Here is a 16,517-nt window from a genome sequence, read left to right on the forward strand (position 1 = left end):
TAACGATTACAAAAGCCGACGTTTCGAGCGTTAGCCCTTCGTCGGAGCGAAGGGCTAACGCTCCGACGAAGGGCTAACGCTCGAAACGTCAGCTTTTGTAATCGTTACAGTGGCCAATTAACCATTTCAACTTTGTTGATATATCCAAATTATCACATCAAAGGAGAATAGTTGATGGGAAAAGTCTTATGAATGTGAATTTATTGTTGGTAACTTTTAATTTTTATTTACAAATCAATTGTAATGCTTTTGAAACGAGGTAGAAATTATTGGCTCTATAATTGTTGCGTAAAAATACCAAATAAGTTGAGGCGAAACTTGTGAGATCTGATAAAAGTTATTCGATCGATTGTAGGAATTATTTTGCATGTAAAATTGTAAAACTGTGGAAGATGGTTTTAAATTACTATCTTGAAGCTTGTGAAATGAAGGCCATTGGCCTCCGTTGATCTGTTATTTTTATGTTAGGCAGTCTAGCGTGCTCCATGAAACTTTCAACGAGGGTTTTAAACCTACTGGTTATAGCTTAATTGTTGCTTTTCTCTACGAGGCTGTTCCAACTCACTACAGGATCTCGAGCTCACATATCCTAGCTGCTCGGCTAATTCATAATGTAAGCCCCTCTATTCCAAAGCGTCAAGTTTTAACTAAAGTTAAATGGTACTCCTTATCCTATCTCTACAAGAAGAGGGTGGCATGTATTGCTTATCAAGCTTGTTACAACTTAGGACCACGAAGCATAAAAATCTCTTCACCAAGCAAGAGACAAATAATTTACAGTAAGGGACAACTTCATATCTGATCCAACTTATTCTTCATGAAACAGGGGACATTGGGAGTTTTAGTTTTGCGGTTTTGGCTATTATTCGAGCGATTTTTCGGTTTTTGCATTAAAGAACTTCGGTTTACCGGTTTTATTGTGGCTTCTGGATTTTCTGTTGTTTTGCATACTTTTTTTTTGTTTTCGTCAAGAATAACAACGGATTTATGGATTTGATATCTGATGTGGTTTTCGGTTTTTCTTATTTGGGTTCCAGTTTCTCTTTCATCAGAGTGGTAATTATGGGCTTCCATTGATCTCGAATAGCCGTGAAACCTTGTTATGCTCCACTTGTCACTACTGCATCGAATCAATTAGGGTTTTGATAACTTGAATGTGAAGTTTTATCGGTTTTACATGTGACTTTCGGTTTTGACCACATTCTTGTGGTCTTGCAGTTTTGGTGACTTTTTCTACGGTTTTGCAGTCTCTACCAAAGCCCAATGCCCCCCTGCTGAAAGGGACTAAACACTTCTTTTACTTATAGCGACAGCATGAGATAGAATAGTTTACATGTAAAGACCAAATCTGCACCGTTTTTTACATGTTTCCAAGCAAACCTTGCTAGAATCTCAAAAACTCTTGATGGAATATCTTTTGGATGTACCTCCACAGTGAAAAACATGAACAATGATAATTTCATTCCTTTTAAACTATATGATTAGTTATATTTTACTGAGAGTATCTATGTTACATATGTGATTATTTAATGGGTAATTACGGAGGCATATGGCATTATGAGAAATATTGCAGCCAGCTGAGGCCGTAGGCGTTGGATCTTCGATTTTAGTCGCACTTATGTGTGATAATTGTGATACTCATTGCTATTGTTCTTTGTTGTGATGAATATATCTTAGATTTTAATTGTGTCGAGGGTTGTTACTGTAGCTCGTTGTTATAGTTGTTCAAAACAGTTCTAATGATGGAATTAATTCGTGCAAGACGTGTAACACTGCTAATTTGCATACTTTATAAGCCAGAGAACTCAGTCACTTTACTCAGTGCCAACCTGGGTTTAGAAAGAGGATGGATTCGTCGGAAGACGAAGGGTTATTTATTACACAGAGCTCTACGAAGGCAGATATTTCAGCAGAAATCGAAGATAATGTAGTGTAACGTTTGGACATTTCTGTCCGTGCTTTAATTCTTTATCGACTTCTAAAGGTGGCGTTTCCATTTTCTTTTTTTAAATAGAGCAAAGATTTAGAACGCCAATTATAGCTTCAGAATGCGAGAAATTTGACAAAAGTTGGGTTTCAGACGCCAGCCGCCGGAAATGGGCGGGGGTTTTGAAAGTCTTTGAGGACTGGAGGAAGCAATATTTTTAATAATTGTAACCTGCACACTACAATATTTTTAATATTGCAGCCTGCATACTGCAATATTTTTGATATTGCAGCATGCTTATTTAGCGCGTTTAATTATATTACACCTGATAATTTCCCTGCTAACAAAAAGGACCGCCTCCGTTTTCCTCATACAGTTGTTTTGTCATCTTAAAGACTACAATCGTTGAGGTAATGCAGAGAGGGAACAATAGAATTTCAGGGGGATCAGTAATTATTATCCCTTCCTTCTGACTTATGTGCTTATTCCTTGGTATGATTTGTAATTATTTAGGATTGTTTAGCAGGTCCACTTTAGCTTATGCTGCCACTTAACTTTTAATTTGGATATATCAACAAAGTTAGTGGAATGAAAAGCGTTCGTTGATCTCTGTGGGATTTAGACTGCCGACTGAGATTTAGACTGGGATTTAGACTGGGATTAGACTGGGATTAAGACTGGGATTTAGACTGGGATTAGACTGGGATTAAGACTGGGATTTAGACTTTTTCATTCCACAAATTCATTCGTGTTTTTGTCGTTGCCATGTTCCCACCAATAACGTAGCTCCATTTTCTGCTCTTAAAAGCACACACAACCCACAATTCCGCTATTCGCTCCGACGAAGGGCTAACGCTCGAAACGTCAGCTTTTGTAATCGTTACGGTGGCCAATTTACCATTACAACTTTGTCGATATATCCAAATTATTTCGTTACCCCCACCGACGCAGCCCCAAACAGTTTCTTTAGAAACTATCAGCTTTTATTCACTTAACTTTTAACCTGCTTTACAAAGTAAACAATGTTTGAACGTAGTACTTATATTTTAACAATGTTTGCTTATAACATTTGCAAATCGATAAATGGCTAAATCAATGCAAACAACTGTTTCTGTTCTTGTCAAAAACACCAGGTCGCTTACGGCAACATGTGTAGTTCGTATACTCAGAGATCTTGTAAAACTTATCCCATCGATTATTTGAAATATTTGAGAAACAATGTGAAGGCTGATTTTAAATTTATATTGCAGCTTGTGAAATGGAGGCTATTGGTCTTGCCTTTAATGGTAAGATTCCAAACAACAGCTTCACAGCTACAACGTTCTATGATGGTAGATATGAGCCTCGTGATGGTCGCCTGAATGCAAATGGAAGGGGTTGGGGACCCTCAGTTAGAAATGATCCTAAAGACTACTTACAAATTGACCTTTTGTTTGAGTATGTTATCTGTGCTGTGGCTACTCAAGGAAGTAAAGGAACCAATGAATGGACAACTAAGTACAAGATTTACTTATCATTGGATGGTACAAATTTTGTCGCCTATAATGAAACCGGTGTTGAAAAGGTTGGTGTATGCGAATGTTATTTTTATTAAAAAAATCTAGCACCTAAAAACAAACCGTCATTTTTTTTAATCAAAAGGAGAGACACAAATAAGCGGTTCCGGTCATTAACAGACAGCATCAATCCTCTTTCAAGTGAACTACAAACTGCTGCATGTAAGAGGAATTCAAACTGTGGAGAGTTTTATCATCCTAAAATCTATGAGCAATTAGGACCTCTTATTTCCAGAGTTCTCAACAAGGAGTTCAATAATCTATGGTTTTATTGGGAGAAGTAAAAAAAAAAAACGCTCAGCAATTATAAATTACATTAAGAATGAAGGACTTATGAACAAGTCTTTAAGAATCGAACATCTTCGGAAATGAAAATTTTCAACACCCTTCAAATTTTGCATGCAGTCTTGTTGTCTTTGTGACAACGGCTGCCTGTTTTAGGCCTGGTGTCTCATTTTCATACAAAAAATCTCAAAAAAGAGTAAAATGTTTATTTCTCTGTTTCAAGCTAAATACAACATTACAAATTGATATTTCTACTACATATAATGACATTATTTGTCTTCACTTTACTGTATTCGATTTTTCCCGGGAGTGAATGTAAACACACCAATAGATTATTTATCTTGGTACACTTTCGGTCGTTTTTGATGTAGGGTAAAACAGGGAAAACGTTTATCTGAATTTCTCCGAAAGAACACCAATTCTGGAAGTGAAACTACCCACCTAGTTGGTTATAATATTCCACTTTTTAAGTATTTAAAAATCTTTGCAGGCCGACCTCTACTTTTCATAGGGAAAATTTGCGAACGAAGCTCACAATTCAGATGTTGCATAATTTGGCGATGTTTACATAACTAATGTTCTCAACTACAAACGTCTCAGACAAATGAAGCGTGCAAGGCTTGGAAAGAATGCTATCTTATGAGCAATATCCCGAAGAGAAATGTCGCCTCTAGTTGTCATCATTTAAAAAAATTAATCGGCCCTCATGGAGGGCTACGCGACGTAACTACAAACATATACCTCAAATCGTGTGCATATCATCCAGATTCCGAGTGCTGCACCTTCTTTCATGGGAATTTGAGCAATCCGAGATCCTCTGAAGATACACTGATATACTTGTATGCCATTTGAAACATGTTAAAGTCGGCTAATCTACACAAAACTATCCCTTCACCGGACATTTGTCATGAATGTGTACGTTATCACGAAGGCTTAACGCTGTATTTCTCCATGAAGTTTCCATCGGTCGCTCCAAAGAAGACGAGAAAGGGACATTTTCGTTATTCTTGGAATTTGATCGTGATGAAATCCCTGTTTCATTTATTGTACTTCGGTGATACTGAGTTGTTCAAAATGACGGTTTTCACGCGTGTCGTACAATATTGCAATTGTTGCAACTGGGTTTACATGTATTACTACCGCTGACATGTAATAATACCGCTTACCATGGCAACAAGAGTGCTGCAACCTTTAAAAGGAGTATTTTTGCGCATTCCCACTGAGTGCCTAAGTGCATGCAAAATTTGAAGGGTTGAAAATTTTAATTTCTCAAGATGTTTGATTGTTAAGGAGACTTGTTCTTAAAAATGCTAAATCGTGATTGAATGGGATAAACACAAACAGTGTTATAAGATACCTTGATGCAAGTGAAAATTCTTCATGACGTGTCTATAGGTTTCTCCTAGAAGTCGGTAGAAAACTGTTTCTCACTTGTAACTTTTTTGGTACTTTTTTATGCAGAATGCGTCGATGCGTGGTCAGAGTTAGCATTTTCAACTCAAAATGATTACACGAGAGACATGAACTCATACAATACTCAATGGTCCATGGCTCATTCCCGGCCTTTGGCTATTTGCAGGCTCAAAGTCTCAGTATTTGTATAAGCTGATAATTACAGGTGTTAATGATGCAGCATATCTAATTGAGAAAATTTTGATGCAATAATCTCACATTTTGCACCACAAACTATAGGACTTTCCTGGAAACACGGATAGAGATACCATAAAAAAAAACAGTCTACAGGAATTCGCAAGTGCAAAGATTATCCGCTTTTGGCCAACAGCATATCACAATTGGAAGGTTCTAAGAGTGGAAGTTTATGGAGTACTTCTAACTAAAGGTATTTATTCAAAACTGACTATAGAATAAATTGTCCAGATCCATTAAATAATTGTTTTGTTAAGCAAAAATAAGTACACAAAAAATCTCTGAGGGATACTATCTTATTAGATTTAGGGAGAACCATGTCATCGGCAATGGGACAGTCTTCGTTCAAATATGCTTCTGCAAAATATTGGATCGATCTTCCAACAGAGTTGAGAGAACATACCTCCTTCTTCCTCGTTCTTTTCTGCACTTTTAAAGACCTCTACTTCGTTCCGGTTGATAAAAGTGCAAAAAAGAACTCAGCCAAAATCCAGTTATCCTGACCTCACGCTTGGTCAATAACGCATATGTATAGATTGAGCCTTGGTAAGATGAGAATATTTTTGAAATAATTCAAGAGCCCACCATGTCTAGAATTACTTACCATTGCTAATTAAATAAATTTTTACTTGCATCATTCTTTTTTTCATGCTTGATATAATTCAGTGTGTGATGGGATTGTTGCATTGCAAGTACATTGAAGATTCTGGAAGCTAGTAGGTTGCCATTGCAACACAATCGTTTACCCAACTACCTGTAGAGCACATCGTCACGCTTAGGATATAAATAATGATATCTCTAATACATATGTATACACTGTCCCCTCTAGTGTTGATACCCCACATCGCTATGGTGAACATCTAATACTTTCTAAGTTCACAAGGATGATTCATTTACTTTCACATCAATAAACAACAGAGATTTAAAACACACTGTTGTTGTTTAACATTTCAGTGCCATCACAACCTCCTGCTGCCTTCAATTTGACTGCAAGCTCTTCTACCAGCATTAAAGCTTCCTGGCAGTTACCACCAATCTTTGCCAGGCATGGAAGAGACATTACAGGGTTTAAACTGTTTTACAGAGAGAAGTGCTTTGCAGGGTGTTTTTCCTTCTTAAATATTACCAGTGGATCAACATTCAGCAGACTTGTGACTGGGCTCAAAAAGTACACAGAATATGAATTTCAAGTCCTGGCATATACTTCCGATGGTGATGGACCAAAGAGCCCTGTTGAGGTGGAGAGAACACAGGGAGATGGTAGGTGCTGGATGAAGGTGAAAGCGAAAAAAACTATCACAATTGAATGGAAGAAATTTCATTGGACCTGCGGATGAAATTAAACAAAGAAAAGACCTCGTTTAAAATTTAAGAAAAAAAATGAGGCTTCGACAGGATTCAAAACCGTGCCTCCCATAACTGGGCTATGAAGCCACACATAAGAGCGAGGCAAGTTTTAGAGGCTTCTCTGTGGGGTTAACGTAAAACACTAATTTCTTCATGGCTGTAGTCCGAAAAATAATGAAAGTGTCCAGTCAGGCACTGTAAGGGCCTCCGAATGAATTACGGCTTACATAGCTGCAAATTCTTTGGAAAACAGCCATGAGCCCCCATTCCAGCCCATGGGTCTGTTTCCTTGTCAGTGTAAAGTTTCAAACCACTTTTTTTTTAATTGTTTAGATTGTGTTCAGTATGATCTTGGAATGGAAGGTGGAAACATTCAAGACAGTAGGATAACTGCTTCTTCTTCCAGCACATCAACTGCGAATGGTAGACTAAACTATACATTAGGAGCATCATGGTGTGTAGAAACAAATGACACTAGCCCATATCTACAGATTGATCTGCAGACACTTCATATCATTTGTGCTGTGTCCACTCAAGGGAATTCTCAAGAAGATCAGTGGGTGAAGAACTACACACTACAAATATCCACAAATGGGACATCTTGGATAGACTACAAGGAAGGTGGACAAGTCAAGGTATATAGGAAATACAATGTGAGACAGCTGCTCAAAAAAATTACATTGTACAGTTATGACTATAACATGGGCTATAAGGTCGGACATTGTAGAATATCCCACAAAGATGGAAGTCCTAAATAAGAATTTTTTGAGCTTATTAATAACCATTATGGCTGCTAGTTACACTGGTGATATTTTAATCCCTGCCACTTTCTTAAGTTGCAAAATTAGTTATTGATGATGACTTGTGACTATTTGTTTGTTTCAAGTTTCTGAGAGGAAATAACGACAGGAACTCAGAAGTGAAGCAGGTTGTTTATGGAGTGTTAACAAGATATCTGCGATTTCTGCCGCAAATACACCAGGGTGGGGTGTGCATGAGAACAGAGGTGTTTGGAGTGGAACAAAAGCCAAGTGAGTTTGAAACTTAATTATACTCATTTTCGCATGTTTTCTTTTATCATATTGTTATTAGTTTTATGTTGTAGGTAATCTAAGATACTCCTTTAATCTTTAAACAGGTGTTTGAAACCCACAAGCTGTTTTTCTTTCATGATACCTGCTTGTGTTGTAGATTAGCTGCTATAATCGTACAAACTACTGTTTCTGCACTCATCAAAGACTGTTGTTGTCATCCTCAGTGTTGAATAAATTGTCAATCAATTCACACATGAAACAGAACCCACATCAGATGAGAATGGTTGCTAGGAAATGGCTCATGAATGTGAATTTATTGTTGGTACCTTCAAATTTTGATTTATAAATGAATTGTAATTTTTTTTTTAAGTAAGGTGGAAATTATTGAACTTTAGAATTATTGGGTAAAAATACCAAATAAGTTGAGTTGAGACTTGTTTAGCAGATCTTCTAGAAGTTATTTGATCGATTGTCGAAGTTAGTTAGCATGATTTCTATAAAAATTATTATCTTAAAGCTCGGAGGAATGGAGGCCACTGGCCTCCGTTGATCTGCCATTTTTATTTTAGGGCCGTCTAGGGTAATCAATCAAACTTTGAGCAAAGGTTTTAAACCTACTGGTTGTAACTTATTGCATTTCTCTAGGGGGCTGTTCCAACCAACTACGGTATTTCGAGCTCAGATAACCTAGCTTCTCGGCTAATTCTTAATTTAAGCCCTCTATTCCAAAGCTAGAAGTTTTAACTAATTTTAAATTGCACTCCTTATCTTATCTCTGCAAGAAGAGGTTGATCTGTATTGCTTATCAAGCTTGTTCCATTTAGCACCGCTAAGTATAAAATCTCTTCACTTAGCCTGAGAAAAATAGTTTACAGTAAGGGACAACTTCATGTCCAATCCAACTTATTCCTCCTGAAATAGGGGGCATTGGGACTTTTAGTTTTACGGTTCTGGCTATTTTTAGATCGGTTTTTTGGTTGTGCGCTAAAAAACTTCGGTTTTCAGGTTTGTTGCGGTTTGCGGATTTTCTGTCGTTTAGCATAAATTGTTTTTGGTTTTCGTCAAGAATGCTAACGGATTTGCGGATTTGGTATCTAATGTGGTTTTCGGTTTTTCCCATTGGGTTCCGGTTTCTCTTTGATCAGAATGGAAATTATGCGCCTCCACTGATCGCGCGTAGCCGCTAAACCTCGGTATGCTCCACTTGTCACTACTGTATCGAATCGATTAGGGTTTTTATAACTTGAATGTGAAATTTCATCGCTTTTACATGTGATTTTCGGTTTTGATCTTTTATTTTTGAGGTTTTGCAGTTTGGACGACTTCTTCTACGGTTTTGCGGTCTCTACCAAACCCCAATGCCCCTTTCCTGAAAGGGACTAAACACTTCTTTTACTTATAGAGCCAGCATGAGATGGAATAGTTTACGTGCGAAGCCCAAATCTGCACCTTCTTTTGCATGTTTGGAAGAAAACCTTGAAAAGGTTAAGACAAAACCTTGAAAAGGGAAGAAAAGCTTGAATCTCAAAAACTCTTAATGTAATATCTTTTGGATGCAGCTCCACAGTGAAACACAAGAACAAGGATAATTTAATTACTTTTAAAGTATATGATTAGTTACATCCTACAGAGAGTATCTATGTTACAGATGTGACTATTATCCCTTACTTCTGACTTATTTGTGTACTTACTTCTTGAAATTATTTGTAACTTAGGATTATTTAGCAGATCCACATTAACCTATGCTGCCACTTAACTTCAACGTGCTTTTACAAAGTAAAGAATGTTTTTACGTATTACGTATATTTTAACAATGTGTTCTTATCAAGTGTGCAATTTGAATCGCTAAATGGCTGAAACAATACAAACAACTGTTTCTGTTCTCGTCAAAAACACCAAGTGACTCACGGTAACATGTGTAGTTTGTATACTCACAGATCCTGTAGAAGTTATCCCATTGATTATTTGAAATATTTGAGAAACAATGTGAAGGCTGATTTTAAATTTATATTGCAGCTTGTGAAATGGAGGCTATTGGTCTGGCCTTTAATGGTAAAATTCCAAACAACAGCTTCACAGCGTTCTATGATGGTAGTTATGAGCCTCGTGATGGTCGCCTGAATGCAAATGGAAGGGGTTGGGGACCCTCAGCTAGAAATGATCCTAAAGACTACTTACAAATTGACCTTTTGTTTGAGTATGTTATCTGTGCTGTGGCTACTCAAGGAAGTAAAGGAACCAATGAATGGACAACTAAGTACAAGATTTACTTATCATTGGATGGTACAAATTTTGTCGCCTATAATGAAACCGGTGTTGAAAAGGTTGGTGTATGCGAAGGTTATTTTTTTATTTAATAAATCTAGCACCTAAAAACAAACCGTCATTTTTTTCAATCAAAAGGAGAGACACAAATAAGCGGTTCCGGTCATTAACAGACAGCATCAATCCTCTTTCAAGTGAACTACAAACTGCTGCATGTAAGAGGAATTCAAACTGTGGAGAGTTTTATCATCCTAAAATCTATGAGCAATGAGGAGCTCTTATTTCCAAAGTTCTCAATAAAGAGTTCAATAATCTATGGTTTTATTGGGAGAAGTAAAAAAAAAAAACGCTCAGCAATTATAAATTACATTAAGAATGAAGGACTTAAAAGTGCTAAATCGTGATCCAATGGTTTAAACACAAATAGTGTTAACTGTTAGAAGATACCTGTGTTAACTATTAGAAGATACCTCCATGAAAGTGAATTTTCCTGGTGAGGAATCTCCAGGTTTCTCCAAGGAGATGGCGGAATATTGTTGCTCATTTGTAACTTTCTTGGTACTTGTTCATGCCTTGATGCATGGTCAGAGTAATCGTTTTCAATTCAACTTTTGTTTTCCGTACGGTGCACGCTACTTTTTTTGCCGTGACTCATACAATACTCAATGGTGCATGGTTCAATCCTTTCGCTATTTGCAAGCTCAAAGTCGCAGTATTTGTAAGAGCTAATAATTACAGTTGTTAATGATGCAGCATATCTAATTGAGAAAGTTTTGATGCAATAATCTCACATTTTGCATCACAAACTATAGGTCTTCACTGGAAATGCAGATAGAAATACCATTAAAAAAAAACACTCTACAAGAATTTGCAAGTGCAAAGTTTATCCGCTCTGGGCCAACAGCATATCACATATCTTTGAGCCTCATCTCATCCACTCTGCTGAGATCCTTCAGCTTCTATGTTTGCTAAATTAAGTAATGTTTTACTAACATTATTTTTTATTCGTGCTCCATATAATCCAGTGTGTGATGTGATTGTTGTATTCCAAGTGCATTGAAGATTCTGGAACCTAGTAGGTTGCTATTGCAACACAATCGTTTGCCCAACTGTCCGTAGAGCGTGTCTTCACGCTTAGGATATAAATAATGTATATCTAATGAATATACACAGTCTCCACTAGTGATGATCCTCCACACTGCCCTTGGGAACATCTAATGTTTTCTAAGTTCACAAGGATGATTAATTTACTTTCACATCAACAACCAACAAAGAATTAAAACACAGAAGTGTTGTTATTAACATTTCAGTTCCATCACAACCTCCTACTGCCTTCAAGTTGATGGCAAGCTCCTCTTCCAGCATTACAGCTTCCTGGCAGCTACCACCAATCTTTGCCAGACATGGAAGAAACATTACAGGGTTTAAACTTTTTTACAGAGAGAAGGACTTCGCGGGATGTTTTTCCTTCTTCAATATTACCGGTGGATCGACATTAAGCAGACTTGTGACTGGTCTCAAAGAGTACGCAGGATATGAGTTTCAAGTGTTGGCCTACACATCTGATGGTGATGGACCAAAAAGTTTTGTTGAAGTGGAAAGGACGATGGAGGATGGTATGTGACAATCCAGGGATAATGAAAAAACGTGCGCTTTTGAACCATTGGGAATTAGCGCTCTATAAATATTTAAGAAAAAACGTGTGGAGCCATATTTTATGAATTTTTCCACCTTCATTAAGCGTTACTTGCTAATGAGATACCAAACATGTGATGAGAAAGGCTTACCGTAATTTGCAACACGAAAAGAAACAAAATATTATGAAATGAAAATCTGAAATTTGCGAGATAGAAATCTCTTAATAATTGGCGAAGTAGAAATCTGCAATTTGCAAAATGGAAATCTGTTAATGATGTTTGAAATAAATTGAAATCGTTAATGGGGGAATTGACAATCTATTAATGATTTTCGAAAGAGAAATCTATAATTTGTGAAAATAGAAATTTGTAAATCGCGAAATGGAAATCTGTAATTTGCGAAACAAGAGTCTCTGTGGGGAACTCCTCAGGCGAGAGGATTCAATCGGTCAGTGCACCACAAGTTAAGATTGCATATGCAGCCCACCGAATCATGAAAAAACGACAAAAAAAAAACCAACTAGCGAAAGGTAGAGATAAAAATCTGCCTGCTGTTCTTTTCGAAATCTCCACTATGTTTATATAGGTAATCACATGATTTTGAGTGCAATTTGGAATAAATAAGCACGAGTAAATTTTTTTAAAGACTGACAAAATTGCATGAGCCCGTAGTGATTATCTATTAATAATATACATGAAAAAATACGAGGTAGCTTCTCATAACTACGCAGTTGAAAAGCGCGCGCATCACGTGAAAAAATAATTTGTTCAAACCCTGCAAGTGACATTGACCTTGACATTAACTTTGACATTGATATTGACCAATCATTCTGACCAATCAGAATGTTTGGTTTGTTTCTTTCTTTGCATCGAATTATCTCTCTTCTGCACTGAATTAACTCTCTTTTGCACTGAACTAACTGAAAACTGCATTCATGTTAACCAATCAGAACTGAGAAATTTTTTCATGTATATTATTAGTGAATAAATTAATTTATTACACGTCTCGGGCAGTCACAGGGCCAATAACTAGAATCAACAAATTAAAATGCTCTATTGCCGGTCAATATTCTCTCAGTATTGGACCGGGCACTGTCCCGAATGGTCCCGAATGATACCGCACTTGTGTCCCTTTGAACTTCAGTCGTATAATAAATTTCTTATTAACCCAGCTTGCTCGGGACCGTACTGGAAGAATATCGGCCATCGGTCTTTTTAGCACGGACCTCGCTGCGCTCGGTCCGTACTGTCAAGACCTTGGGCCGATATTCTCCCAGTACGGCGCTCGCGCTTGGTTAATAAGATATATGCATCGTCTACGTGAAAGAAGAGTTGCGCCATCAAGCCATAAAGAAAAAATGTTACCGCTATTGTTTTAATTGAACAAAGACTGAATGCATAATTAATGTATGAGGTTATATGGTACTCTTGCCTAAAGGAGTAAGCAATGTACGTTGTCGATGAATTATTCAAATACGAGACGAGGCACTTTTCTGACCTAAAATACACGTGCAAAATGGCCTAGCATGTTTCTAGATAAATTATTGCGATGGGTGGGAAAATAGAACAGACCCAAACTGTTTGATTTTCTTGAGTTTCAAGCATTTTGACGATTTTATTTATAGATTACTATGTCGTGAGTTACAGATTTTCACTTCGTTTCGTTTCGCACATTGCACGAGAAAACTAAACAAAAAGATAGTTTAGGAATCAACTGATTACTTTTTAAGACACAACAGCGATAATATTCATGTGGCAAGTTTAGGTGTGAAAAGACGTTTTCAGACATCCCAGCAGCTAATAAACTTAAACACACTATTATCCAATTGCAGCTCCTTCGCGACCTCCTTCTAACTTCTATGTCAATGCAACTTCTTCTACCACCATTACGGCATCATGGCAACTACCACCAGTAGACTCAAGAAATGGAATTATTAAAGGGTTTAAAGTGTTTTACAAAAGGAAAGACTCTTCAGGGTCAGGAAGCATCCTTCCTATCAACGGTGGATCAACTTATAACAGAAATGTCACGGGTCTTAAGAAGTACACAGAATATGAATTGAAAGTGTTGGCCTTTACTTCTGTTGGGGATGGACCAAACAGCTCTGTGGTTGTTGAGAGAACAAGCGAAGATAGTGAGGACAGCTCTTTGTTTTATTTTCTAAAAGTGTCATGGCTTTTAATAAAAGGCTAAACACATGTATATTTTTCCCAAGTGAGAAGAAAAATGCAAATGTATACATGTATGCATGTACATGACATATGAAATATCATCAATATTTTTGGAAAACAGTCAAAGCTGCCTATGTACATGTAGCATACGTTGTTAAAACATACAGTGTTGTGTTTTTATGTCTTACCGACTAGGTAAGAATAAGTAATATAGAGAGGAGACTCTTTGATGAAATTACTTGTTATCTCACAGTTGTTTGAATTGACTTATAGGAAGAGTCAAACAAAAGTCAAAGTTAAAGAAATTTGATGATAAAGAATAAGTGCACCAAAATTATGAGAGCAAGCTCCGATCTCGTCTGTTGGAAATCTGTTATAACCTTTGCCGGTATTAGATACGATGAATATATGAAGTTTATATATTTTGAACTGCGGTTATAGATACGTACGATGCACGATCCTTGTAGTGGAGACCGCTATTTATGTAATAGCGAAAATCAGACCTGAAAAAAATCAGGCCTGTACGGGATTCGAACCACTGACCTCTGCGATACTAGTGGAGCGCTCTACCATTTGAGCTAACATGAAAAAAATCAGGCCTGTACGGAAATCGTACCACTGACATGTTAGCTCAATTGGTAGAGCGCTGCACTAGTTTCGCAGAGGTCAGTGGTTCGAATCCCGTACAGGCCTGACTTTTTCTTTTATTTTTTCTGGTCTGATTTTCGCCATTGCATAAATAGCGCTCTCTACTGCGAGGATCGTGCATCATACGTATCTATAACCGCAGTTCAAAAAATATGAACTCCATATATTCATCGTATCTGATTTATCATCACGGGTTTATTGCAAATCAACTCAACGGCCTGCTCCCAGTTGGCTTGTTAGCTCAATCGGTAGAGCGCTGCACTAGTATCGCAGAGGTCAGTGGTTCGAATCCCGTAGAGGCCTGATTTTTTTCAGGTCTGATTTTCGCTATTGCATAAATAGCGCCCTCTACTGTGAGGATCGTGCATCATACGTATTTACCGTTATCATTAATAAATGTGCCTTGATTAAGTCTCGATATTGGGTCATTTCATTTACAACTCAGACATCTCTACGACTGAATGTGACACTCTCTCCAGGAGGCATGAATGGATATCTTCCTGAATGAAAACTTCCCAGCGAAAGTGAGAAGTGTAAAATCTGCGTGGTGTTCTTCGCGAAGTCCTCACTATGTTCGTGAATAAATTAATGCATCGTCTACGTGAAGGAAGAGTTGAGCCATCAAGCCATAAAGAGCCAATTTTATTTAAAATAATAACTGGCGCTATAGCTGTAGTGCATAAAAGGAGTAAGTAATCTACGTTGTAGATGAATTATTCGAATGCGAGACAAGGCACTTTCCTGACCAAAAATACACGTGCAAAATGGCGCAGCATGTTTCCAGGTAAATTGTCAGGGGGGCTGGGAAAATGGAACAGACCCAAACTCTTTGTTTTTCTTGAGTTTCAAGCATGTTGAAGAATGATATTATTTGTAGATTTCTATTCCGCAAATTTCAGATTTTGATTTAGTTCCGTTTCGCAAATTACACGAGAAAGCTAAACAACAAGACAGTTTAGAAATCAACTAATTACTTTTTCAAATAATTAAGTAATTAAGTAATTATATACGTAGGATGCACGATCCTCCCAGTAGAGAGCGCTATTTATGCAATAGCGAGAATCAGACCTGAAAAAAAACCAGGCCTGCACGGGATTCGAACCACTGACCTCTGCGATACTAGTGCAGCCCTGATTTTTCTTTCCAGGTCTGATTTTCGCTATTGCATAAATAGCGCTCTCTACTGCGAGGATCGTGCATCATACGTATCTAATACCGCAGGTCAAAATATATGAACCTCATATATTCATTGTATCTGATTTATCATCACGGGTTTATTACGAATCAACTTAACGGCCTGCTCCCAGTTGGCTTGTTAACATAATTGGTAGAGTACTGCACTAGTATCGCAGAGGTCAGTGGTTCGAATCCCGTACAGACCTGATTTTTTTCAGGTCTGATTTTCCCTATTGCATAAATAGCGCCCTCTACTGTGAGGATCTTGCCTCATACGTATCTAATACCGCAGTTCAAAATATATGAACTTCATATATTCATTGTATCTAAGTAATTATAATGACTTTTTCAAGACACAACAGCGATAATATTCATGTGGCAAGTTTAGGTATGACATTAAGCTTTCAGATATTCTAGCAGCTAATTAAACTTAAATACGCTATTATCCAATTGCAGCTCCTTCGCGACCTCCATCGAACTTCTATGTCACTGCAACTTCTTCTACCATTGTTACGGCATCATGGCAACTACCACTCGCAGACTCCAGAAATGGAATTATAAAAGGATTTAAAGTGTTTTACAAAAGGAAAGACTCCTCAGTGTCAGGAACCATCCTTCCTATCAACAGTAACTCAACTTTAGACAAAAATGTCACTGGTCTTAATAAGTACAAAGAATATGAATTTCAAGTGTTGGCCTGTACTTCTGTTGGTGATGGACCAAACAGTTCTGTGGTTGTTATGAGAACAAGCGAAGATGGTGAGGACAGCTCTTTGTTTCATCTTCTAAACGTGTTATGGCTTTTCATAAAAGGCCAAATACA

General features: G+C 37.4%; 2 protein-coding genes across 3 annotated transcripts in view; one reads left to right on the forward strand and one right to left on the reverse strand.

The window, feature by feature from the left end:
• Positions 1–16,517, reverse strand: part of LOC111347091 (uncharacterized) — a 325,446-nt gene that overhangs the window by 215,182 nt on the left and 93,747 nt on the right. The window lies entirely within an intron of this gene.
• Positions 1–16,517, forward strand: part of LOC111319259 (receptor-type tyrosine-protein phosphatase F) — a 94,785-nt gene that overhangs the window by 4,372 nt on the left and 73,896 nt on the right. Inside the window, exons 4-8 of one of the 2 annotated variants that reach the window (XM_088737356.1) lie at positions 3,178–3,491; positions 5,461–5,608; positions 6,370–6,675; positions 7,096–7,397; positions 7,649–7,793. In XM_088737356.1, the coding sequence (XP_088593482.1) occupies positions 3,178–3,491; positions 5,461–5,608; positions 6,370–6,675; positions 7,096–7,397; positions 7,649–7,793 (1,215 nt within the window). Of the gene's footprint in view, positions 1–3,177; positions 3,492–5,460; positions 5,609–6,369; positions 6,676–7,095; positions 7,398–7,648; positions 7,794–9,997; positions 10,121–11,371; positions 11,678–13,530; positions 13,834–16,150; positions 16,454–16,517 lie in introns of those variants that run through there. The other variant, XM_088737359.1, reaches the window with a different exon arrangement.

The sequence above is a fragment of the Stylophora pistillata genome, chromosome 11, assembly GCF_964205215.1.
Source record: "Stylophora pistillata chromosome 11, jaStyPist1.2, whole genome shotgun sequence".
Lineage (NCBI taxonomy): Eukaryota > Metazoa > Cnidaria > Anthozoa > Scleractinia > Pocilloporidae > Stylophora > Stylophora pistillata.